The sequence below is a fragment of the Helobdella robusta genome (genome assembly GCF_000326865.2).
Source record: "Helobdella robusta unplaced genomic scaffold HELROscaffold_9, whole genome shotgun sequence".
Lineage (NCBI taxonomy): Eukaryota > Metazoa > Annelida > Clitellata > Rhynchobdellida > Glossiphoniidae > Helobdella > Helobdella robusta.
In genome coordinates this window covers 2,313,064-2,340,671 of record NW_008705512.1, presented here as the reverse complement: position 1 = coordinate 2,340,671, position 27,608 = coordinate 2,313,064, and the positions used below count along the sequence as shown (strand labels likewise).

Sequence of the window (27,608 nt, the reverse complement as noted above, 5' to 3'; positions counted from 1 at the left end):
CCCCTCCTTTTCTTTCTACCTTTAATAAATTTTGCCAAGTCTGCTATTCACCTGGTTTTCATTAAAATTTTAAAAAACAACTAATTCTTGAGCGGGAAATGACGTTTTGTCTTTTGAATTTTTGGGACATTGAATAAATCAATTTAGAGCAGTTATAGGGAATATAATAAATTATGAGTTATGGCCATTCTTATTATTATTAGTAGTATACCGCTTTTCTCCACAAATTATTGTTCTCACTTCCGCAGATTCTTGGTTATTTCAGTTTTGATACAACTTTACCCTTATTTGAAATGCGATCGATTCGGTAATCCTAGGGCTAGCAAGGAACGCAACTCTAACGAGTCTTTCGAAACAATATCAATTAAAGATTAAAACTATAATAAGTATATTTTTCTTAAATGTTAAACTCAATTAAATTTTTATCATAAAGAATGAAAATAGCATAATTTGATTTCAGTACAAATTAAAATTTAAGAAGTTTAAGTACCACAACTAGAATAATGATTTTTAACCAAACGGTAGTAATATACGTATAATGGAACGTTAGCTCGTTCATCAGTCACTCACACAAATCCAAAGCTTTTCGTTTTTATAGCAAGGAGAAGCTTTGTCTTTAAGATGACTTTGGAGGAATACAATGGTATATAAAGTCGTGAGATGCACGTATTTGCAGTCGGAAGATGGTTGTCATCTGCTGGCCTAACTGTTACACTTGGCATCGGCTGGAAACCTTCCTCACTGGCTGGCAATGCTGGACTTGACATCCAAAAGTATACCTAATTAACAAAAATAATTTAAGTTAACCATTTGGAAGCATGTTTCGTATAAGTTGATAAGGTTTATTATTTATGAAGTTATTTCGTATAACCTTGCAGAGGATAAAAGCTATGTGAAATAAACTATTGTAACAAAAAAAGAGAAAATGTTTTATTTTACATTGAAAGATGTTATAAACGGCAAAAACATTAAGTGGATGTCTTGTTACATACCAGGTCCTGCCTCTCCACTGGATTCATCTTCTCAACCGTGGACCAGAACCACTTTTTAAACCTCTGAACCTTTTCGCTTCCTTCACCTAAAAAAATTATTAAAAAATAACCTCAAACTAATCTTGCTAACAAAAAAATTCAAGTTTTGCGTCATGAGTTGTATCTTGTAGTATGCATGCATCTTGGGATGATTTTGAGACTGCAAATATCAGAAATTAAAAAGTTCCTACTGTTTATCTTGAATCTTGCAGCATCTTCCTGCTATTATAAATTGAGGTTTCATCATTCTACTACATTAAATCCTCATCCTTCATCATAATCATTTTCAATATAATTATTGCTCAAGCTTTTTAACTGCTTCACTTCAATTTCTCAACCCTCACGGTACATTCATCTCACTGCGCCCTGCAATAGACCACTTGATCCATCCGATGAACACTAATTAACGCACACACAATCTCATTTCAGGTAATATTTAGTTTAAACTGAAGTTTTTAAACAAACGAAAATACTTACGATCGCCCGTTTCATCATTAAAGGAAGTGTAATTAATAAGTGACTGAGTGTTTATATCTCCGATTCCGTTCAACAGCAGTCGCAAATCCTCGCTAGTCAGTCCGTCGAACGATCCTCTTGGAATCACATCAAACACTCCACGTTTCATGTTCTGTAATGAATTAATGCGTTATATATTGATTGACGCAATCAATCAAATAAGTAAATTAAAGCATTTAGCCAACCTCCAGTGCCCTCGAGACCATTTTCACCATTCTAAAGTGGGCGTATTTACGTACATAATCATGAATATTTGAGGCATTCACCTCAATATCATTTCCATTTGGCACCAAGTTATAAGAATCTCCTCCCTGGTGTTATGAATAAATAAATAGGTAAGCAATAAAAATTGAAATAAGACGGATAATTTATTTTCATTTGAATCCGTGAAAGTTGCTACAAACTGCAACTCTAAGCACTGTTTGCAACTAGAAATTTGTAGACCACACTGTGGAGAACAATTGAAAATTCGACGAAAAAAATAATAAAAAACAAGCGCGAGGAAAGCAGGCAAACAAACATCATCGGCAGAGCACTCGACTGAAAACGTTAGATCCATGTTGATGAGCATGTTGGATCCATCCTTTGATTCGGAATCCAGAATTAACTGCCTGAGACTTTCGTACATGATAGGATCAAAAAAGGCAAGGTCATGCCACGATATTTTCCTACCCAGCAAAAACTTGAGCACGTGACGATTCAGATATAGCGGGCATATTTCATTCTGGAGCATACACAAGCCTATAATCCTGCATTGATAGCAAGCAAGTAAATATTCAGGCATAATAACAAAAAAGAAAAAAATACATAAACGACAAAAAATATTTTCAGTGAATGTTTTAAATGAATACTACTAGGAGACTAACCTGCCAACGTTACGATATGCATTAAGCCTTTCAGCTGTGTTTCTACCTGGACGAGGCGAATAGTAGCCTTTCTTGCCTGGCTGCCAGAACAGAGGCCTGTTGTCTTCCACTTCGGACTCTTCATCTCCAACGCTTATTTTTTTAATCTGTGAAGCAGCGTTCTTTTTATTGCAGAATTTATAACTGTTGGTCAAGTTGAAAATGTCCCCATCCAGACTGTCATTTGCAGCACTTTCCCTGCAGATGATTTAAGAAATTTTAAGAATAATAAAAACTGTAGTTAACTTTCCACAAGTTATCGTTTTTTTTCAAGTAGAAGAACCCAACAGAATGCGCATAAAAAATGTCATAGATATGACACAAATATAAAGGTTGAATAAATTTAAAATAAACTTCCGAATTAAAGCACCTGGACTGATTAGCGATGACTTCCATGATTTCACTGACTCTTTGCTTCAGTTGTTCGTCTGAAGCCAAAAGATTGAGAAGGTACGAAGACCCCATGTCCATCAGCATGCCTGTAATCTTCGACGCCAGATTCTACAAGTTGTTTACAAATTTGAATAATTTATAAATCAAACTTAAAAAAAAGAAAAAATTGAAACATCGAAAATTATAAACGAATTGAGAAATGCAGAAAATAACGAGGAACAAAATAGAAACAGACTGGTTGAAGAGCATAGATCCTTGGGTAGAGTTTTTCACCAAGTTGTTTCTTCTGTGATGATAAACTATCATTTCCTCCAGCTTGATCGCTATTGTCACTGGTAGACTGTGAAATATCGTTGCTGTTGTTGAGTTGGCTACCAATGTTGAGTTGATTGCTTGACGACGGTTGAGCTGATGAAGTGCTGGGTGTGAAGAAAAGTGGCGTGTCGCAAGACTTTTTATCTTTCTGTAACTTCTGCTGATGCTGTTGTAGTCGCCTACGTTCTTTCTCTCGAGATTTCAGTCTTTGCAGAAGATCTACACAACAAAGTTGACTATTTAATAAATAAATAAATAAATAAATAAATAAATAAGGCAGCATCATTTGACTTTTTAGCTAGTTCAATCGTTCAGACTAATTTACGCTTTATTCTTTATGAAGCTGATTTATTGATATGTAGTTTGTTACATTCCACCTACATAATACGTGTGCTAGCTGCTGATATTTTTAATCTATATTGCGATATATTTTGAAGTCGTGATTATCTAAACCTAACCCAAATTTTAATTTAATATAATTCTCAGCCTCAAATCTGAGCATAAATGAAAACAAGCAAAGATATAAATAAAATGATGACCTCCTGACAATATGGTATCCAAACATGGAAGATCATCTGAAGATAGCACAGCATGGCAGAAGGCGGTGTAAAAACTGCGAGCCACGCCGCTGCCCTCGCCCGGTTCGTCCCTAAATGTGACCTTCACCCTATGGACAGCCAACGGGGGTCCTGCATTTTGATGGCGTCTGTTGAAGTGCGTGTTCAACTGCTTGAACGTCTGTACTAGCAAATTATTACGATCTCTTTCAACCTGCGTTTGGGTTAGAAAGTTTGATTATGTAAAAATTGTTAAGAATAATTTAAATAAATATCTAAAATTTCTTACTTCAATTGACAGATCTCTTTGTTGCGAATTCCTGAATCTCTCCATATCCCTTTTGAATCGTACTTCTTTCACGGTGAAACCTCCAAATTCGCTGATAATAGAACCAGGTTCTGAGCCGACATCTTCGCAAAACACTCGGCCGAAGAGGTCCAGACACAGTCGCCACCTACCCAGCAAAGTTTCTGCCGACACTACACAGCCCATCAAATTTGCAGATCTGTCGAAAGTACAATAATTCCTCAATTTTTTTCTATTTTGATAATTTTTGTTTCTATCAAAAATCTTCACTGGGAAAATTTTTAAAGTTTATGATGCTTAAAAATTTTTTCCGCCCGCCCTATCATTTCAGAATTTCGGTTCTTTCATACGTTCCTGATGGAGACAAACGTGTTTCAAGTGTTCATTTTGTTAAGTGAAGCAAGCACCTTCACAAACAAAATCGGAAGTTATTTTCCAATATTATTGGACTTGTAAAGCTCAAGGCCAGTTATAAAATATTTTTCAATAGTAAAAGAAATAATAAAGAAGCAATTAGTTTAGAGAATTTAACCTATAGGTTGTCGGTAGTGATTGAAGTTGAGTTGTTTCGACTACGACTGTGTTTGAAACATTGTCATTAGCACCAACGTCATCAATTGCTGGATTATCAGCTTTTGCAGCTTCCTCTGGCATACTAAAAAATAGAAAAAATAGATAAAATTTTGTGAACTATTGAACTATTAAGTTTAACTGTGCAAAGTTTATTTCACTACTATATAAATATACTATATATATATATATATATATATATATATATATATATATATATATATATATATATATATATATATTGGAAAGAGACCATATTTTATACAGTACTGTATGAATTCTACCAAATTGTTGGAATTAATCAGTTTATAGTTTGTCTTTTCAATTTTCTTTAATAGACATATAAGTAATGTGTACATTAAAATATACAATGCTTATACACATATAAATAATGTGTATATACAAATAAATGATGTGTATATACAAATAAGTAACGTGTGTATACAAATAAATAATGCGCATACACAAATATGTATAGTGTATATAAAAATAAGTAACGTGTAGTGTATATACAAATAGACAAGCAAATGATTGAATGAATAACACAACGAACCTCAGGTGTCTGGCGTCAGTAAGATTGGCAGATGTGACTGTGTGAGATTTCAATGATTGGCCGCTAGCGTTTGACGCACTGCTGTTCTTCAGGCTGTTACTGAAATGACTGCAAGCCAAGTTCTTCATGGGGTTAGTGAGGTCAAGTCCAACATTATGGTCATCATCCTTGGGAGACAGAAGTTGGCGGGGGTCATCATAAATGGCCTGCAACTGTTGGTGTTGCTGGGAATTGTCATCGTACAACAAAGAATGTATTTGGTGATGATGGTGAGGCGGCTGGTTAACCAGTGGCGAGAAAGACGTGCTAGCATGAACTATCACACTAGCTTGATGGTTGATGTTTTGGAGCGGCGGTGGCGGCTGAAGAGATGATCGTCTTGGTGATTGGGACATTGAACTGTCCATAGCTGTAGCGAGATTACAATCGCCAGATTGTTGTTTTGTTACAGATAAGTCCATCAGTGAATGAGCCATTCCTCCTTGAGAGGAGAGTGATGAGTTGTTGTCTGTAGGATATTTGTGCTTATGGATAGTTGCAGATGTAACTGACGAATTTTCTCCCGATTGGATGGCAAAAGATGAGGGCTGATTGTGCTGCAGGTCATCCATAGCTGCCGACAGGTTAGCAGAATTATTTGTGCTTCCACTACCTTGGAATATATTTACAATGACTCCCGATGCATAGCCTGGAACGTCGACGATTGAAGAGTTTGAAGAATGGAGAGTATGTGCCGGAGGGGCGGGGGGCAGAGGGTACGAAGCAGCTGCATTCAGATTCAGTTGGAAGTAATGAGGCTGACTGATCAGTGGAGTTGTTGACATGTTAGAAGACGAGCTGGTTGCATTTGCTGAACTGTGATTGAAGGATGAAACATTGGATGATGAATGAGAATGTGAATTGAAGCATCTGCAGGACAGAGCCAAGTGTGTTGGCATTTGATTAAAAAAAGACCATTGATGATTATGATGGCAACAATTGGACGCATCTGATGCAAACGTGCTCATGTTAACCATTTGTCGCGGCATTCCAAACAAATCCTCTTTGCGGGCATATGGATGAAGCAGATGAGGTTGTTCAGCAAGAGGGAGAGATTCGCTTAGAGGCGAGTTGAAAGAGTCAGGAGGTGTACAGCCCAAAAAAATTGTTGAATCCGATCTCTGGAAAAACGGATGTTTCCTACCAGTCTTATTATCATCCACGTCAGACACATTATCCATGCTTTCCGATTCAAGTAGGAAACTGCGAGTGTTGTAATCATCGAATGCTGTCTCATCAGGATTGTCATCAGTTTCTAACCAGGATTGCACTGACATGGAATCTTTGATACTATTGTCCATATCATTGCCACTTCTCATGTAATAAATCAGAGCATCCAGTACATAAGCAACATGTTTCAACGACGTGATGTCTGTAGACGGTAAGGTGTTGTAATGTTCCCTACTATGTGCCCTCATAAGTGACAGTGCATATGTCAGGTAGTCGCGGCGAGCACTGTTACCATCAACGAAAGAATTTGTGGCAGATGTGGTAGGCGGCTTGGTGGGCATGGCTGTTCTGTTCATGGAGATGCTTGCCTGCTGTTGCTGCTGCTGCTGTTGTGATAATGCAGCTGAGTCATCTCTCAATAACAAGTTGGCTCTGTTTAGCGAATAGTATAACATCGATTATTTGGAACAAAATTAAAAATTGTTAATAAAAAATAACTAAGAATTAACTATAAAATAAAGAATAATATCGTTGTAAGCAGTTAACAATCCAGCCTAAAGATTAGCAAGATTAGCACTAACCTGTTGTTAATGACTGACGGATGATTGAGAGATGATGCTGCTAGCCCTCCCCTTTGGGAGTAGGCTGATTTGTAGGGGTGCATAAAGGAAGAGGATCCTGTAAGTACGGATCCGAATCTCAACTGCGCCTCCGTTGCGTCCATTATACCAACCAACCAATCCCATGTTGATTTTAATCTAATAAATTTATTTTAAATATGCTATTGTGATAGATTTATACAGAAATTACAAATTCATTATCCTTTGATTCTAATTAATCAAAACGTAAAAAAAACGCAGATAAACTTTTAATATATTTTGTAATGTATTTTAAAATATTCCTGCAAAGTTATAAGGCGGGTGGGAAAAGTCGTCTCAAGAGTGGCATTAATGACAACACTCTCATCATACCTAATTGGTGTACTGCCATGTACCAGCAAATGAAAGCCAATAATTAAGCTTAATCCAAAAATGCCTAACTTTAAATAACTTCAATACCAAAATAAAGACATCCAGAAGTAATCACCCAAACATCAAGTAAGATTGTTTAAATTAACATAGGTGGGAACAAAGATGTGACATGATATCAATTCAAAGCCCGTAAACGCTGACGAAGATAACGATATATATATATATTGAAATTATTGACTAACATATTTATATAAAATAAACTTGACGGATTATCTACCTACCTGCACTCAAGATACACGTGTAAATCGACAACATCCTGGTGAGTGATGTTGAGGTTGAGAGGAAGACTTGGAGTGACGTTTTGGTTGTCGTGCAACGTCATCAACAGATCAGATACCTGTAGTTCATTTTTAAGATATTAACAGTCAACAAACAGACAGAGTTCGTTGAAAGTAATTAAAATTAAAAACTAATTAGTTATTTCTAATTTCTCTCCAACGCATTTTTAAATGTTCCCACCAACGTTTCCTACATCTCACAAAATTTATGTGCCGGCATTAAAAATTAGAAGCTTAAACAAGATATTTTAATAAAGGTGACAATATTGGTTGAAATGAAAAAAAGCGTAAACGAATGCCCGGTGCAAGAACAGCATTACCAAGAATAACTGAATTAACTTGGTATGTAGACGATAGCAGAAATTATTTAGAAGTTAACCTGTCTGATGACTATGGAAAAAGATCTAGCCAGTTGACTTGCAGTTGTTGACATGCTTAGAGTGCTGTCTTGATTGGTTGCAACGGTCATCGTGATAGCTGGGTTCACCGAAGTTCTTCGAAGAACTGATGGGTCAATGTACACAATTCCACTAGTTCCTATTTAATAAATTATCCTATCGTTAATACAACAACTTTATAATTATCCAACCTTTAGAAAAAAATAAAACAAAAAGAAGAACTGCAAAAAAAAACCAAATTCCTACCGGAAGTTGTTGTAGCAACAGCTGTGGAAAGGGATGCTCTGGTGGTGGATGGAGGGACATCACGTGGTCGAAGAGCCCACTGCATGGTCTGTGGTGGCTGAAGTATGTGAGAGCCTGTGAGAACAATCAAAGGAGAATTCTCATTTATTGTTAGGTGCTGCAACGTTAATATGACTCAAATGTTTCAATCATTTTTCACTACTAATTAAAACAATCGATGCCAGCTTTGACAATATTTTGTGTGGAAAGTTAAAAAGTGGGAAGCAAGAAGAAATCTTTCAGAAAGAGACAGCATATACAATGTATATTTCTGAAAGATTAAACGGTATTTTAAAAATTAAAAATTCTCGGTATTTCTGAAAGATTATACATGCACAATAACAATGAATGATATATGCAAAAGTTTGGCGGGGAATCTCCTTAAATTTAAGCCCAGTTGCTGCAATGCAGAAGACTGGCATCTTACCACTAAGCTATCCAGCCGCTCGTGTGAAAATTTTAACGATTTAAATACATTATATAAATGAAATTTTAAGAATGATTTTATATAACTCTTATAAATAAGTTTCAACATTGAATAATATTGACGAGAAAATGTTTAAAAGCAAACCTTGATTGTTATTTCTTCTGTCGATTTGTTCATCCAGCAAGCCGGCAACATCGGCGTCGTTGTCGGCACTGTCGCCAGCCTTGCTGTCATCATCTTGCGAGGAGGAGTCACCAGAATCTTCATCGTCGTCAGAAAAATATGGCAGGCTACCAACTCCTGAATGGTGATTCATGAAATTAAAGTCGATGCAAGCACAACATCTTCATGAACTTAAAATATAAACACTCCTGCTTTGGTCATAACAAAATTTTCTCAACACTTCAATGCACAGTTTGTATTTGGTATAATAGCCCATATTTAATAAATTGCAGCAAAATGTATTTTTAAAACGTAACAAAAAAATTAAATAAATAAAAATGTCCAAGTAGTGAAAATCCTCGAAAGGGTTCTCAACAATTCAACAAAAACCTTTCATCAAAAATTTTTTACATAATATTAAAAAATGTAATAAATTAAGTTTAAATTAGAAAATGACCCGCATCAGAGCCAGCAGTGGCAGCTGTAATGGCACTCCTCTGGACACTGGCGTTATCGGCATGTGATCTCGTACTTTCTTCACTGTCACTGTCCGAAGCATTCATCATATCCAACTCCATGTCACTTTCTATCGCACCTGAACGTGTTCGAGTTCATCATTTCAATTATTATCATACGAATGGACACAATTACAATTTAAATTTTACAACGTAGTAATTTTAGTCGTGAGGGGCTTACAGCAAATCGTTGCAAAGACACACAACTTGAAAGAGACTATCATAAAACTCTGTCAACGAGATTTCTTAAATTTGGCAAAAAGTAATAGAGAAAAAGGCATCAACCATCATCTAACTAACCATCTTCCTGGTCACCGTGGTTGACGTCGTGCTCCGAATGCTCCGAATGGTGGTCATCATGGTCATCGATGTTATCGTCACCTTCCAACACCTCCATCTACGTTGATGTTTATATTCATACACTATATGCAACATATATAAACCAACACGCACGCACGCACGCACACATACATATATATTCATACATATTTAATATGGTATGAATTCTACCGAATTGTTGGCATTGATCAATTTAAAATATGTCTTTTCAATTTTCCTTACTAGAATTTTCAGGAAATCGTCCAATTTATTGAAAATAAAATTGTTTTCCAAGTTTATTCATCATGAAAATTTAATGAAACTGTTGTTATAAAAATTCATCATGCAGATAAATCATCTTCAGTGTAGGTTTGGTTCATAGTTTCTTTAAACAAAATAAAGTAGTTCTTTAGCAAGGTAGGTTACATTTAAATTCATATATTACATGATTACGCTTCAAAGTAGAATCGTCCTTAGATATAGATGCCAATGCCAACACTTCGTTAGAATTCATGCAATGCTGTACAAAATATGGTCCCCTTCCAACATACATATATAAATATATACATATATAAATATATACGTATATATACAATTATAAATATTTATGCGATAAACGATACACAAACAATAAATATAGAAGAAAAAGTTAAGGGGGAATAGACAAAGACATGTATGTGTGTAGGAACCTCGGGACCGCCATCCGCCATTTCCTCCTCGGCGTGATCCCTCTCCTGTGCCACCCTCTCACTTGATGACAAACGATTGGCAGAACGAGTTTCAGTTGCATCGGCAGACGACATGGGCATCTGACCATCCACCGTCGGCCTGATTGGCTGCGTTTCAATGGAGAATAACTCTTCACTGCCCTGTTCGTTGTTATTGAGAATTACATTCAAGTATACATTTAGCAGTAGTTCACAATTAAGAAAGAAATTTTATGTCACTGAGTCAAACTTAATGACGCTTCAAAAACGTCAATCATATTCACATCTGTATGTGTCTTTAAACACTATTTTTTAGCTTATAACACACATAGCTTGGCCATTTGCAGTTCATAAAAAAAAGTACATTATTTTATAATCATTTTATAAGCAAGCATACAAGGCCAGAAACCTGTATAGCATCATTTGAAGATGCGACGAGAGAGAAGGGAGCAGTTGGTCGAGCGACTCCCATGCGGACAGGTGAGATGAGTGCCTCGGCAACCTCGCACAGTTCTTCAATAGAAATGTTGATCAAAGATTGGAAGACCCTCTTACACTTGGCCGTCGGAGGTGATGATCCCATGCCCCTAAAATTTTTATATCAAAATATCACATCATAACATGCACTTAAATTGCGAGAAGGTTATTACTGAAAATGGTTGAAATCACAGATCCGCCCGAGGTATAAAATGCGTGTTTCATTTCACTGCAACACAACCATAAATGTTTTCAACCTCTTAACAATGACAAAACTTGTAACCATATATACAACTACTCAAAAAATGTTCTGTTAAGGTCAGGGCTAAACAGCGGCGTGTAATCTATATAAAGGGCAGACCTTCTTATCAGCTAAAAACACTCACTGTCTTTTTTTATTAGATATCGGTGCCATCTCTGAAGAGAGAACCACAAATATCCTGACAACAGATCGAATAAACTTGCACGCCACTAATTTGGCTTCTTCTTTTCTTCCTTCAATCCTGTCATTCGTTATTTCTCGAATCAACGTAGCCAACAATGAATCCAACATCTGAAATGAAAACATAGAATAAATAACTTTTGCGCCGTTGGTTGTCCAAAAATAAACGATCAATGACTAAAAATGATTTTAAGCTTACTTCAACAGTGCACTTTACAATGAGACAATGAACAAATTTATCAACTTGGTTGACGCCTGACTGACTTTCCAAGTACATCTGATCCTCGTACAGTACGTCAGAAGAACTATTCAATAATAGTGACAATAATAACGAGTAATTACATTTACTGATTTGTACCAAATATATCATCCAAATTCAGTTAAATAATTCAATTAAACAGTTAAATTAAATAATTCAGTTAAATAATTCAATTAAATAATTCAGTTAAACAATTGAAGCATTTTAATTAAATAGCGCAATGTTAATCAACTTTTAATGTTAACAGACCAGCTGTTTTTTTTTTCTTTGTGTCCAGTAAGCAGCATAGACTTCACAGCCGCCCAGTCGTCCAGCAATCGCTCCAAAGCTCTCCTACTGAACTTGGGAGGCTCCAAGTTATGCTCGGGCATCTGGGTATCTACAACGTTTAATTTTCAACAAAAAAGCGTTTTGAAAGGTATAAACTTTATTGTCTTAATTTTCATTATGCAAGACTGGACCAGCATATCAGATTATAAACAGATTTATGTGATATATGTATGTTTAAAGAGAACGTGAACAAATCATAAAAACAGAAATTGAGATAACAATAAAAAGAGTAAGTAATGAAAAGGTCGTTATAATTAAATAGACTAAATATGACACCTGTAAAAATGTTAGAGAAACGTGTTGATTTCCAAACTTAAAGGTCAATGGAAAAGAAAAAAGCAGAGGAAATGATTTCAGCATAAAGAAAAAGTCATTAAGGAACATGAAGGCGCTTGGAACTGCAAATGGAAAGAGCAAGATGAAAATGCAGTGAGGTGCACAAGCAAATAATTAGGAGGATGCAGTTCTGCTGTTTAAGATATACTCCGAATAGTTATTATACATCAATTCAAAACGTTCTTAAATTTCTTTTATTTGTTGATAAAAAACTAATCTATTGAAAACAGTCAGGGTTGAAAAGTTACTAAATAATTTCCTGTGCTGAAAATTTTAAATCAATCAATCAATCTTCGTTTTGCGTCCAGAGACCCGGTTTCCCGAGGTAAGACGTAAAAAATTTTAAATGAATGATTGAACATGAAACATCACAAAACCATTAAGAAAGTGAATATAAAGTAATAAGTTATTCAACAGGCGGAGCAGCAGATGCTAGGATAATGAGACAAATTTTAAAAATTGATAGTTTTAAGAGCCACAGTTCACTACATCTTGAATAAATAACACCAATAATATAACGAGTAAGAACTAAATTGAATAGTAACCCATATCAGAAGCAGCTGATTTCCTGGCATGGTGGTTTGATGACCTGACACGAGATGGACGGTATTGCCTCTGCTCAACCAACTGCCTGCCCACTGTTTGCAGCAGGAACATCAAGATGTTCTCACCTCTAGTTTGTAAAAACAGTACAATCAAATCATGAAGTTGAGATGGCACTAGGCAAACACAATGTAAGTTAAACTGACTCATGAGAAATAGAATTTTTAAAATTAATATCTTCGTTAAATGGAAAAATACTCTAATGAATTAACCGAGAATAAGTCCTTTGTGTCAAGTTGATAATTATCTTAAACCGTTTTTTGAAAAATATTGTGAAAGATGTTTTACGATAACATCCTATTAAGACTACTAAGAATTGAAAGAGAAAAGATTTACAAAACAACTCAAACTTAACCAAACATATGCCTGAAATGTACCTTGTGTTGGGCAACTTAACAAGATCAGTGTCGACAAGAAGTTGATTGAGTAGCTCCAAGCGTGCCGATTGGTTGCCTGCTATAAGAGATCGACATTTGCACTTCTCCCAACAGTCACAATAAGCCGTCGGGGAAGTCTTCTTTAATCTGTTTTTCATTTACATATTTGGTTGAAATTCATAAACCAAACGAAACCTTCAAAAAATAAACTTCATAGATATTTTTAGAAAAATTTAACTGCTTTAACTAATTTTTTAAAATAAATCTTTCGCAATAAAATAATTTGTTCGATACGTACTTGCAGTCGTGACCTTTGTGACAAACACGTGCGCACTCTGTACAGCAGCAGAGAGATCCAACCAAACCGCAGGTCCGGCATTCAAATATGTCCTGAACAGAACATTAGGCATTGTAGTAAAAATTTCACATTTCATGAAGCAAAATACTCAGACAATGGCTGCTAATTTAATTCTAGCAGTTGAGTTAATTCTAGCAGTTGTAGCAAGCTTGGCAACAAAAGTAAAATCTAATGAGTTTTATTCAATTTTAAAAGAAATCAGGTAATCGTAGAATCACAGTTATTAATTTATTAGTTATAAATGTTTCCGTGTGACTTGCGTTCAATGTTGTCCTAGCATACATCTTTCAAGTAACATTTAGTAAATATAAAACAATTTCGGATAAAGTTGTAAGAAAACAAAATCTAAAAAAAAAATGCTTGCCATGTTTAACTGCATTTAAACATCATTGTAAAAAAATTTGCCTGTTCAATAGATTATATTAATTAAAATATTACAAAACGTTTACAATGGAGAGCGTCACTGTCGATTCAGTGAGGGAAAAGAACAAACCTGGTTGATATGTTCGTCACCAGTCCACGTGAAACTGCACATGTCATTGCAGCAGAGAATGTGAATTGGAGAGTTGTCGAGGTTGGACTGAGGAGGAAACAACATACTCATCAGTACTTCCCTGTTCACCTCCCCCTCCTTCATTGCAATTCTTCTGCAGGTTTCCAACAGGTACAAACCTGCAGTGTATGCACGATTGCAAATGCACTGCATGAAAGCCGTCAAGCCTTCTGAATTCCTGTCGGGAGAATATAAGTAAATAAATTAAATAACTCTCGTTGGCCATGCCTTTCAGTTTTGAGGTCCTCCAAAATTATATTTTGATTATTAGACATTGATCCTCTCAGTTTTCAATACATTTTGCTTCGGAATTAAATATGTAGAATAAAATTATCTATCTATGGCTATAAAACTTTGACCACGAAGCATTTATTAGCTGAGCGAAGTTAGATGTTAGTTTCTGCCAGATCAATCACTTTAGATTACACCCATGAACGGCTAACAAAAGTATTAAAAATTTATTATATAACGTTGAAGTTTTGAACAACCATTCGTAACAAATGCCCATAATAAAAAAAACGACGAACTTGGCCTTGAGCAGATCCAGGAGATGAACTTGAAGAAGTGGTGATTCACACAGAACTTTCAATATCACCAAAGCATTGAACTTTCTATCTTTCTCCTCGTTTCTGACAGGTTGATGGGATTGACCGAGATAGGACGGTAGATTGAAATTTGTTGAAGAGGATGTCACACGAGGCATGTTCATTACACTGCTGTTCCCTGCACGCATTTCAGATTTAGTTGGCCTTTTATAATCTACTGTATAAAACTTACAAAAATCGTCTAATTTAAATAAAATACTACATCAAAATTTATATAAGCTTATTTATATATTATATAATTATATAGCCCAACAAGCTTTAAAATAAATAATACAAATGATCAGGGTGATGCTACTTTAGTTGAACAGGCAGTTACATCAGCATACAACACAAGGTTCAAGCATGAGATTCCACAAACCCAGAAGATCTTGGTGGTGATTATGATCTGAAGATTGCCAGGAAAATTGAGGGATGAGCATATCGTCGCCGTCCCTTTGTTCCATAGCTGCAGAAGACGATCTAGGTAGAGTTAGAGAGGACGATGATAACGACGAGGAGGAACAGTTGACCATCGCACGAAGACCGCGAGATGAACTGGCGAGATGATGTCTCTCAAATGCATCTCGTGCGTGATGCATGGACAGCATCTCAGTGGAGTTCAGTGTATGCAGGGAGCAATCCACCATCGACGCTCCAACACTTACCAGGGAGCTTGGCGGCAGTTGAACTGGTGGCAGGTTCATATCTGTCAGTGGTCATTACATCAAACATCAATGAAAATATTATCCTTTAAAAATAAACAAAGTCTATTATTCATTATATTATATTACATATTTAAAATAAATCTATAAAGAGAGGCTATAAATCTATAAATCATATAACTTATGTTTATATCGCATTAAATAAAAGAGTAAGATAATGAATAAGAACAACAATAGCATGTGTTAAAACGAAAAGTATTTACTTAAAAAAAATTACTTAAAAAAAACTTTCAAAAATGTCAGAATTCAAATAAAACTATGAAAATAAAAAAATTGCGATTAATTCTACAAATAAACGAACTTGGCGGACGGCCCCATAAATCAATACCTGATTCGTTATCCTTGTTAGACTGAGGTGCACACATGGCGACACAGGCGTGAATGATGTTGCGGTTGCCGTCACATCTTTCCGACAACAACATGTCAATATACTTCTCCCTATCTTGTGCATCTTATTGAATGTGTGGCGTTTTTTGAAGTTAATTTAATTTTAAAGTTGCAACAACTGGAGACAATTTTAAAGAAGTGTACTGGCGGAATGGTTACTTACTTTCTTTGTTTTCAATGTTCTGCAAAATATTTTTCACTTTCTCCACATCTGTCTTGAGTATGGCAGGCATTAACATCTGTGCCTGTATAATAATTATTTTGTAAATTTTTTTTCGTTTAAACTATCAGTAACATTAAATTTTAAATGAAAAAACTGAATGAAGAAACCTAACAATCACGATACCTAAAAATCTTTCTTTCGATAGGTTTGCAAAATAGAAAAACATTTTAAAGTAAATTCAAACAGTTTTATGCATAGATATTTCATGAACTAGGAACGCCGATGTAAAATATAATACTTTTTAACCACAAAAACAAATATGTCAAAAAAGACCATAATAATTAATTAATTAAATAATAGTGATCAATTAAACAGAATTATTCCAAATTATTGTCAATCAAAGACAAAATATAGTAAACAGTTTTGGTAAACTCTTTAGAAACTGTCAATGAAAAACAACATTTCCTCCTAAAACTTCAACAATCTGTAGACAAGGAGACAACCGAATCAGTACTTTCAGTAACACGAACCTACTAAACTTCTGACTCATGGCTCAAAGCAGACATGACTCAGTTCCAAAGACTTGATCAATTTAGTTCAGTGTAGTTTCAGTTTAAAATCATTGAAGACAACTTAATGTAAAATAAGTAAAGCCGCTTTATAGGCCCAACTAAAGTAAAAGATTCATTATTTTTAAATATATAACTACAAATGCACATCTCAGAAAACATGCGACACCATAATCTGATCCATTCAACAAAAAATTGTAACAAGTGAATAAAAAATGGTACCATGTGAATCTGAGACTAATGCCATACAAACCTCGTTAACTAGAGCAATTATAGCAATTTTCGTCTTCAGATTGGTTGAATAGTTATGCACGAAATGAGACGACATGTGCAGACTTCTTAATGGCGACATATCATACCACAATGGATCTTTGATTCCTAAAAATAGTTAAACAACTTGTTTTAATCTAATTCATTTATCTTATTATACTTATTTTATCCAAACAATTTTTTCAAATTCAAATAAATATAAAAAATTCAAATTCAATTAATTTTTAAAATGTCTAGCATTTTTAAAATGTTCAAATAATTATAATAATACAGGTAAAAACCAAGTCAAGACATGGAGAATAAGATATACAGAATATCAGTATAGCAATAGTAAGCTTGTCCTAATTTGATGCTGGTTTAATTGTCGAGGCTTTTTAAATGAGCAAAGCTGAGATGTGGTAGTGTTAACGAACAAGTGTACGGTCCATGATGAGTTTTACTTGATTGCCAAAATTAGTTTTAAAAAATCTTCACTACGTAACGATAAATATTCAATGTTCCCAATCAATGCAAAGATTTAAGGTTATCAAACAAAAAACTAAGAAACCATTGAGGCAATTTTTCAGCATAGGATAAAGTGCTCCGTTGCCATCCCTCAGCAACAAAGGTGTGTTTGGCTGCGTGAAAAATGCAAAAAAATTAATTAAAAAATTATGTTAAATATTGACAATCAATGAGGAAACGAAAACACAGCTTTAAAAAATCTGCAAATTTAATAAAATTCGGTCTGAGGTAGTTAGTTAGCAAACTGATCCAATCATTTTTTATTCCCAGCTGGAACATCAACCGTCTACCTACATATGATGAGCTAGCTAGCTTTTGCACAATTTTACTTGCACAAAATGCAGAAGCCCAATTCATTTTTGCTTGGCATCTGGTACACATTTTCTATCACTTCAACAAAACCTTAGATGTCATTGATTAAGACACACTCTACTAAACTTCTAACTAAGGTATTATAAGTGGTATAGTAGAAACGTTAGGAAGTGTAAGCCTTCCAATCAATCAATGTTCAATTTACTTAGCAAACTACATTTTTCCTTAAAACACGTGATAAAATATAATTAAATAATAAATGTAATAATAAAATAATATACGTAATAATGAAAATAAATACTGATATTATAAAAACACTAACCTCGTCACAGTTGTAAATAGTAGGATCGTTTTCTGAACTCGCCATGAAAGAGAGGGGATCGACGGTGAACGTGCACGTCTGCTCCATCTTGCAGGTGTTCATGTTGTAATACAAGTACATGATCCTGGTCGGCGCGCTGGCCAGTATATGCAAGCCTGAAAATAAAATTGTTGCAGCACAATGAGTTTTTTCATTCTGAGAAAACATTGTTTAGATATAAGCTAAATAATATTAGTTTAGAATCAATTTTGAAGGTTTTCATTAAGAGAATTAAAATAATTACATCAAATCATCAGTGAACAAAAGCAGATAATCAACGACAATGTTATAAATCAATAAAATTGAACGACGATACCCTGAGAATCAACAGTAATGGAGAGAAGTTTAGAGTTGTCGCCAATGTTTATTCTCTTCGGAATTTTCTGGAAATAATCAGGCGTCTTTGGCGCTCCAGTTCCTTTAACAATCATCAGTTCATCTTTCCGCAAAATCCTCGTATCCATCAACATATTCACTGAGTCATCTTTACCCAGCAAACCAGGTGCATCGCCAGTCATCGACTGATCCTTTGAAGCACTTTGAGAGAGTGATGGGAAACGAACGAGAACATAGTTGCCATCAATCTGTACAATGCAACGCACGTACGTGTTTACATTAAAAAAATCTAATTATCATTAAATAAGCAACATTTTCATCATGAACTAGATTTACATGTAACTATTGAAAGCGCATGACGAAAATGATGTAGTGGAGAATGTTAAACGAACAGTAAGCATGAACAGCAAGCTAAATAATTTACTTTGAGAACTTTGCCTGTAGGAATTATTTTGACGTCTTCTATGAAGACAACATCCTTCAGATGCCAGTCCTCTTCATCTTTCCTGTCCATCTCATTCGTCCAGGTCGATATCTGTTTCCTTTTCCGGTCTATATCACATATAATTATTATGGTTTTATTATTCTTCGTTTAAAAAATTAAATATTTATTTATTTTTCTAAGCATAGAGGCAAATAAGCCAACTTTCAATGAAAAAAAAAATAAAACAAAAATTTAAAGTACAAGCTCTAAAACATTTTTGTGTTACACAAAATAAAGAAAAAAGAAGTTTAAAACAAGCGTGTTGATTCATCATCGGCAGAGTAAATCAGTCAATACCACTTTATGTAGCAGCTTTTTTATAATTTTTCACGAAATAATAATAACAATAATAATAAAATAATAATAATGTGAAGTTAATGCAGCGTGTTGTACGTAGTGTCAGGTTGAATGGTTGGCATCACCCATCTTTCCACAAACTAGCGACTTAAACACATATTCACGCTTGCAGAAACGACGAACAAAACTTCCAGCCTCTGCAACTTCATCCTAAATTTGATGGAGAAAGAATGTTTATGAGGTTGAAAGCATGAACTAACTGAGAGATATTGGACTGACGATGGATGGTCCACTGTGATCGCTACACGTTGATGATGCAGGTGACGGAGGAGGTGGCATGTCCGGTTTGAAAGTATCGCTACTGTTGCGAGCGGCCGTGTCCTGCTTTGCGTCGTGTCGGTCACTGTTTACAGGGGCAAAAAACATTGGTGTGTTTGGTCGAGAAGATTTTAACCATACATTCATCTGCTATCAATCAATCAATCTTCGTTTAGCGTCCAGAGACCCAGTTTCCCGAGGTAGGACGTTGTTTTCTTTGCCATCAATTTTTTGCGCAAAATTAGACGATCAGTTGTATCATATGTATATTCATCTGCTATCTAATTTGTCTAGAAAGGCATCACTTTTAGAATTAAGAATTTTCGGTTCAACCAGTGTGTCAGAGTTGGGTTAAAAATATCCGACTCCGACCCCTCAAAAATTCCGAGTTTATTCACTATCATTTCACAAACATTGGTTCATTTTAAAATATAAATTGAAAAATAACTGAGTACAAATCATAACAAACAAATAAATAATAACATGATCACAACAGTTGAACTAAGAAAGAAAAGCAGAAACCTCTGAGATTGCGTAGGTGCAGAAGCAGGTTTAATTTTAAACCTACACATCTCCTCCATGTCCCATGCTGCTTTCATCAAATGACCCACTTTTGGCACCCCGTTCGATACAGTAAAGGCCAGGGCACCTATATTATAAATGGGACTGCTCGACAAACAAACCTGGATACAAAGCGAGGAATTTAAAAGTTGCTGTAGATCGTATTCCCATTTTTAGCAATTAAATCGTTAATACGAAACAAAAATACCTGTGAACCGATGACAATATCAACTCCTCCACTGCCCCTCGTCTCAACAGTCGAGTGCTGCTTGCTGGCCTTCTTATTCTTACTCCTCAACTTCTCAATATTTCTTTTCCGCTGGCCGTAAGGCATGACTCCCCTGTTAATAATAATAATAATAATAATAAGTTAAGTAACTATCATCACATAACTTTTAAACTTTTTTTCTTCAATTTAATACTTCACAGAGAAGTGTAAAAAATGGGATGCTTTCATAACTAGCGAGAATGAATAATATGAAAACTAAGCTGGAAAAATAATTAGAAAAAAGAATTGTTAGTTGCTCAGTTCAAAACTTTAGGCATAGAAGAACATTACGTGAAGGGGATGCTTAACAAAATAATAGATGCCAGGTTAGGAGTGGTCAATAAGCTGAATACAAGCCAATCATTAAAAACTACCATTTGAATTTAAAAATTAACATTTTCACTTATAATTAGAGAAACTTTGAAAACAAAGTACGATACGTCATGAAAAGTACAACTGACCACCAATACAGCGCTCCACTCTCGAGTCTGGCGCACGTGTACAACCAGCACGAATGCAGGGATACAACTCGATCCAGTTGAAACTCGCTACAGACAAACGCGGGCTGATCTAATTTCGTGCTTATAGCACCCAAACTCTCATCGACCCATGTGCAAATCTGAAATTTTTTAGAGCTTGTTATAAAATAAGAAAACGTTTGATGGTACTAAAACATTTCAATTCTAATAACATTCAATCATTTACATTTTGGGAGTAAGTTTTAAGTTTTTGCTCAGTCCCAGGGTTCCAAACGTAACATTACGTATCGTTATTTAACCAATCAACCAATTTATATTCAATTAATCTATTTTGATTATTTATTATTGTTTGAATGAATAGAAATAAAAAATTCAAAAAAAAAAATAAAATAAAATTAGAAATTGTGGATTTAACGTGATGCACAATTAATAACTACAACCTTCCCTGATTCCGTGAAGACAGAAGCACGAACGTCGCACGCACTCAACAGCAATATTTTCTCACCCAGCAATCCCAAACTTGCAGACTTGCTATGCAAACACGATAAATTCTGGGAATTAGAAAAAAATACAACGGCATAAATATTGGTTGATAAGCATTAGAAAAAAGGTTCATCAAATGTCATAATCGGGATAAAAAAATCGTAACTGGTAAGCTCGTAAGCCGCAACTTTTTTATTCAAAGTTTTTATTAAACAATAAAAAGTTTATAAAAAGAGAGTTATAAAATGCATCATCCTCTGAAATGACCTCTGAATGAACGTATGGATCACAATCAGACCATCTCCACTGGCACAACTGTCCTTGAATGTTGACAGCAATCAAATCAGAGTACATCGAATCAATTTGGGTGAACTTCATTAGTTGACCGTCCTAAACATTTGTTGAAAAAAAAGTTAATAAATAAATTAGAATTAATTATGTAATTTGAAGTAAAATTAAACCCATGTTACATTTTCTACTTAATTTTTTCAATAAATTTTTTCCTATTAGTCAACTCAGCTGTAATTCCTAAGATTCTATTTTTAGATTTCTTAAGTAGGCTGACTGACTTCGACTGAAATTGACATTCTAACAAACTGATTAACGCACAGCTCATCATCATATCAACACTCCCATTTCCAATTAAGATTTAATAAAATAGCTAAACTCTCAATTACATAAAATTTTAAACTAGAACGTATGACGTGTTTAGACAAGCAATTATTTGTAATAGATAAACAAAATTAGTCAACAATAGCAGCTGAAATGAATTTGTGCATATATAACTTCTATCCCAAAGTATCCAGAAGAATGCATCAACGGTTCAGTAATGTTGAGAGAAACGGAGAAAATAATAGAGTAAGACGGTGAATAACTGTGAAGATAATAATAGATTCAGGACATAGGGTAGAATAATTTTAATGTAATTCAATGGTTTGAAAATTTGAGAGAAAACTGAAGTTAAGTTTACAGTTTGAAATAATACTCTGACAAATCTGCTATTAATGAAGTAACTCTGAATAAATTCAAATAAGGATTAAATTCTTACTGTAAAATTCGACTTGAAGACATTTCAAATTTAAAATGGAGATAAAAAATTTGTTGTATCCCAACAACCAGTGTTCAATGAAATGAGTTGTTCATTAAAGATTTATAGTTTAACTGAATGAATGTAGTGAGCCATCAATTACATTCTTGAAATAAAAACCAAACAAATTTGTTATCAAAGTAGTTTAGACTTAATTTAATTCCTATATTGAAAAAAAAACTTCAAAAAAATTCCAAATTTTTGACGACATATAATTATGATAGAACTCACGATCAACATGCTAACTGTTTTCAGCAAACAGTAAAAAATTATCATCACTGTTCGATTATTATTAATTACCTCAATAAATGTTCAATTACTTCAACAAATGAGTTGCAAATTTTGTTTTAATTAAACCAACACGTCATCTACACTATATAAAAAAAGAAATAGCTACATTTATTTGCTATAAATGTTAATATAATAAAACAACTAAGACCAAGTATTGCCGCTTATAAATGAAGGTAGTAAAAGGTTTGAAAACGAAAATTAACAAATGCCTGCCTTATCACGCCAATAAACGAGTTCATCTCCAATGTTTATTGGATTAAGGAACAGTTTTTTATTTTCTGAGGGCAAAATCAACCCATCGGTTCGATCCATCTTTATGAGGTTATCTTCTCTCACGCTATCCAGCCAGCGGGTTCTCTCCCTCAGTCGAAATATTGCATCTCTGTCGTCACGATCTGTTCAAATTATGATAGCATACTACAAATTTACCTTCAAATTCATTGATGTATTTGTACAAAATTATTTATTAACCATTGGCGTGAAAGTAGGAGGCACCGTATCGTACCCTACCCGACATCAGTTCAATGTTATAAACTGAGGTTCATGGAATATTTATCACACGAATAGATAAAAAATTATCTTCAAGGAAGAATAAATACTGCAACGTGAAACAATCATGCTTGCTAAAGACTCTGCAATCAAGCTGTCAATAAGAATCTAGATTCCAAAGTACACACAAAACATCAACTGATTCCATATCGTTCTTATGTAATGCATGCAAATAGAAACCTGATCTGCTCCTAGATGAGTTTCTGGCTCTCATGGTTGAGTATCCAAACATATCCTCACTAAACATGGATTCGGAGTCAATGATTACACTCGGATGGTCGGAATGAAGCCCTGCATCCAACAAGGACATGAGATCATCTGAATTAAGAGAGAAATGTTTCAAAATTAAAACATGAAGTCTAAAATTTTTTATGTAAATTTGAAAACACTGCTAAATAATCCTGAATCAATTAGATTCAGATCCAGGTTGTATGTAAAGAAGTTTTGAAAAAAATTTACTGCATTGTGAAATTACACAATTATTTATTTGTGTGTGAATGTGTGTGCGTATGTGTGGTGTTCACATATTCATAATATCAATAGTAGTAAAATGGGTTACTAAATGATAATGATGACGATGCATTACTCTTTCAATAAACATTACGACCATACTTCATAAGATACAAAGTGTACTTTGTATACGATGTGACATACACATAGAAGAGTTTAATAAACTTTAAATGCCAACAGGGTATATAAAAACTTTTCAACGTACCTGACATATAGGAATCGCAGTTATCTCCATCATCATCACCTTCATCATCTCGACTCAACAGATTATTGACCGCCAAATTGACATCTAAATTCTAAAAAGAATTATATTGCAAATAATTACTTTTTTATTTGAAAAAAAAAATCTAGAAACCTCAAAAATAATTAAAGACAAAAAATTAGAAAGAAAAGTTAAAGGCATCAATTAAAAAATATTAACAGTTTTTTGCAGCTCCCGGACGATAAGGCTTCTGGATTTGCCTTGCAAAACAACTTGGCACTGTTTCAAGTAACAATCAAATATGTAAATAAGTTAACCTTCATTCAAAATTTTTTATCGAATACCTGATTGACAAGATCTTCAGGTACCACAGAAGCAGGCAAAAGAGGTCTTGACCCCACAATAACCCCTGAACCTCTTCCTCTACCAACTGCTCTGACAATTCTTCCACGGGGACGGCCTGAGGTGGACATGCGAGCCGTAGTAGCCACCGATGAGTTGTTTCGTGTTGAAACATTGCCCGTCGATGATGCAAACCTTCTGATCATTTAGAGCAGCAAAGTAATTTGTTAAATTTCATTCCATTTCAAGCTAAATAAAGCTACAACCAACCCGACGCTCTGTTCAGCCATTGAGCCAACATCTTCACCCCTAATCAAAATCAAGGGACTTTCAGCTATCCGAATTCCTCGACTTGAACGTTCATTCTTGAAACTGTTGCTCTCCTTCATAGATCTGTTTTTTTTTATAACACATAAATGACTGCAAAATTGAAATTTGTTAAAAAAATCTAAAGATGCTCACTGTTTGTTTTCCACTTTATTCAAATTGAGACGATCACTGGATACAGAATAACCAACTCTGCATATGCTTCCATCCTGCATTGAATTGCATCAAAATCGAAATTTTTAAGTCCCCTTATTCAGTTGTACAATTTAAATGCACATTGACAAAGGCAGCAAATATTTTTCTGAAATTCACGTTGAGAATAATTTTGCTACAGGGGAAGCATATACAAGTGTACACACAAACAAGCATACATGCGCACATCACACATGCAAAAACACACACATAATTTTATTGGTGAGAATCACTTATAGAATCCCCATTTCAGACTGAAAACTTGGAATTAAGTTTTTAAAAAATTCTAAATTAGTTTAGTACAGATATAAAACTCATCCAGCACAATGCTTGCTGGCCATGATTTGAACTACTCCTGTAATACGTAACATAATCTGATACATGCATAATAATCCTGTACACACCTTACAAGTTTGAAAAAATGATAAAAAAATAAGATAGTGAAAACAAACTTGGAGAAGGAATGCAATGTGAGTGGACGAGACGACAACCTGGCTAATTGATATATTCTGAGTGATTGGTGGACCTTGTAAACCTTGTTTGTTTATCTTATCTGACAGATCTCTCAATCTAAAGAACAGTTTTACATTTCATTAAAAATTAATATTTAAAACTTCATTATGATTATAGATATTATTTTTCGAAAATTTTATTAGAATAATAATAGCAAATGATTTTAAATAATTCGACCATCAATAACAAAAAAACAGCACATTCCACTACTGATTTAAATGTATCAGTTATACAGTTCAGTTGGAGCAGGACTTACAAAATTTAATCATTAAACATTTATAACTTTTTTGTATGTATAGAAAAACACACGAAACAACATGTGTGTGATGTGATAGAATGAACTTAAAAATCAGATCCAATTTGGACATTGAAGGGAAAGATTTTTAAAAATTTTATACAAATAGATCAATCAAAAGAAGTAGTTTATAAAAGAGGTTTTCAAATTTACTGATGCTTATGCTAAGAATGGAAGCAAACAAATAATAACATATATTATATATGACATGTGTATGTACCTCAGATCGTGCTTCCATGTTTAATTTTGCATAGAAATAGAGCCTGACATTATTTTTAGAAGATTTGAGAGATTAGCAACTACAAATCAGAAAGAAAAGATTTAAATGAAAAGCCATGAAAACAATTGTACCATTTTTTGGTCGTTAATTTTTTAAAAGTTGTATAAATAGAAATATATTTTTCATCAACAAAACTGACACACTTTAAACAGTCTAATAAAATTCAGCTGACAATAAATATAAATATAATTTAAAATATAATATAATATAATCATCCTTCGTTCCATTAGATTAGAGATCAGAGGTTGTCTGGGTTTTAGATAGAATAGATTAATACTTCAATATTTAATTAACAGTAGAAACAATTTAGTTTATAATGAGCTATTTCCGCTTTCCAAAATGTTCAAAAGCGCTCCTTAATGAATTTTGCATTCAGATGGGTCTTAAGATCTGCTTTGACCTTCGTAAGTGATGGAGAAGTAGTCAGAGAAGAAGGTAGATAGTTCCAGAAAAAAGGGCCAGAAAAATCAAATGTAAATTTAGCAAAAGAGTGTTTGAGTGAGTGAGTTGAGAAAACGTGAGAACAAGAAGACAATCGTAAACCAGGCGTTTAGTTTCAATTAATATATCTGATAAGTACTTAGGAAATAATTTAGATTAAGACATGCATAAAGTGCAAATTTTAAAAATGATTCTATATTTTATAGATAACCGGTGCAAAAGAACAAGATATGAGAAAAGAAAGAGGCATAAGCAACTAGACAAGCAGCTGAGTTAAAAGCTTTAGTAAAGCTTGTAAAGAGTGTAGAATCAGGAAGACCATAGTAGAGAAGAGTTACAATAATCAACCATAGATAAGACTAAAGAAGTAACAAGAAGGAGAAGAATAGAATCGTCAATAAAAGGCAAGTTTTTTATTCTACATAATGAAAGTAAGAACTTCTAGCAACAATATCAATATTAATAACATTAATCAATTAATTAATAATATGAAAATAAAATATATAACTAAATAAATTATTTAGAAGGAGAAAATTTTAATTTCAATTTCATTATCTATTTTATTTTAATAAATCTAAAATTAAATTTTAAATTGTTAGAAATTTTTAAAACGAGAAAATTATTTTAAAAAATTTTCCAGGAAAAATAAAATAAATTTTCCTCATCTTATAATTTAATTTTAAAAAATAATTAATTAACATTAGATTAGGTCATTAGTCATTATTTTGAAAAACTTTCTAGGAAAAATAAAATAAATTATTCTTTTTTAAATTTTTATAATATAAATTTAATTAAAAAAATTAATTTACATCTTTATCAAAAATTTTAATTCCAAATTTCATGGAATGTGAATCTGTCTGCAGATTGAGAAAATTCTGAAAATAAAATAAATATGGACTGAGAAGACTGAATTGACGCGGCCAACCTGTCGTTGAACTGCTCCTCGGAGCCAGGCAAAGATTGAACGACGAAATGGACGCAACTCATCGCAACTTCTTTTCAAAATGCGAATCGAAAATAAACGATAATCTATATCGAAAGCACGACCATTCATCGCACAGCATAAGTAAACAAAAGGGTTTTCGAGTTGGAAGGATGTACATGAAATTAATTGACTAGAAGGAAACACCGATGAACTAAAATTAATTAATTTATCGAATTTATCGTATCAAATCCTGACGAAATCCGTAATCCATATGCTTAAAATCATGCTTAAAATCATATACTTTGAATAAACAAAATCATGAAATTTTATATATAGAAGCTGCT

General features: G+C 33.9%; 1 protein-coding gene across 1 annotated transcript; it reads right to left on the bottom strand.

Moving 5' to 3' along the window:
- Positions 1–566: 566 nt before the first annotated feature.
- HELRODRAFT_71154 (hypothetical protein) lies at positions 567–27,326 on the bottom strand (the record flags this gene model as incomplete). Its single annotated transcript, XM_009032970.1, has 54 exons — positions 567–779; positions 993–1,072; positions 1,509–1,659; positions 1,733–1,858; positions 2,068–2,296; positions 2,414–2,650; positions 2,823–2,953; positions 3,081–3,237; positions 3,316–3,396; positions 3,708–3,931; positions 4,007–4,244; positions 5,148–5,240; positions 5,970–6,727; positions 6,952–7,114; positions 7,609–7,724; positions 8,045–8,202; positions 8,310–8,423; positions 8,920–9,075; positions 9,395–9,519; positions 9,749–9,849; positions 10,460–10,639; positions 10,887–11,064; positions 11,341–11,507; positions 11,575–11,701; positions 11,905–12,034; positions 12,867–12,994; positions 13,302–13,448; positions 13,600–13,691; positions 14,153–14,390; positions 14,740–14,935; positions 15,176–15,404; positions 15,776–15,969; positions 16,069–16,150; positions 16,891–17,015; positions 17,455–17,524; positions 18,046–18,200; positions 18,401–18,668; positions 18,845–18,972; positions 19,462–19,582; positions 20,011–20,202; positions 20,289–20,421; positions 20,810–20,967; positions 21,265–21,378; positions 21,578–21,682; positions 21,920–21,921; positions 22,892–23,083; positions 23,418–23,555; positions 23,941–24,043; positions 24,169–24,228; positions 24,294–24,486; positions 24,562–24,684; positions 24,754–24,827; positions 25,263–25,380; positions 27,265–27,326. 54 exons carry the CDS (start codon positions 27,324–27,326, stop codon positions 567–569), a joined length of 8,373 nt encoding a protein of 2,790 aa, XP_009031218.1.
- Positions 27,327–27,608: the final 282 nt, after the last annotated feature.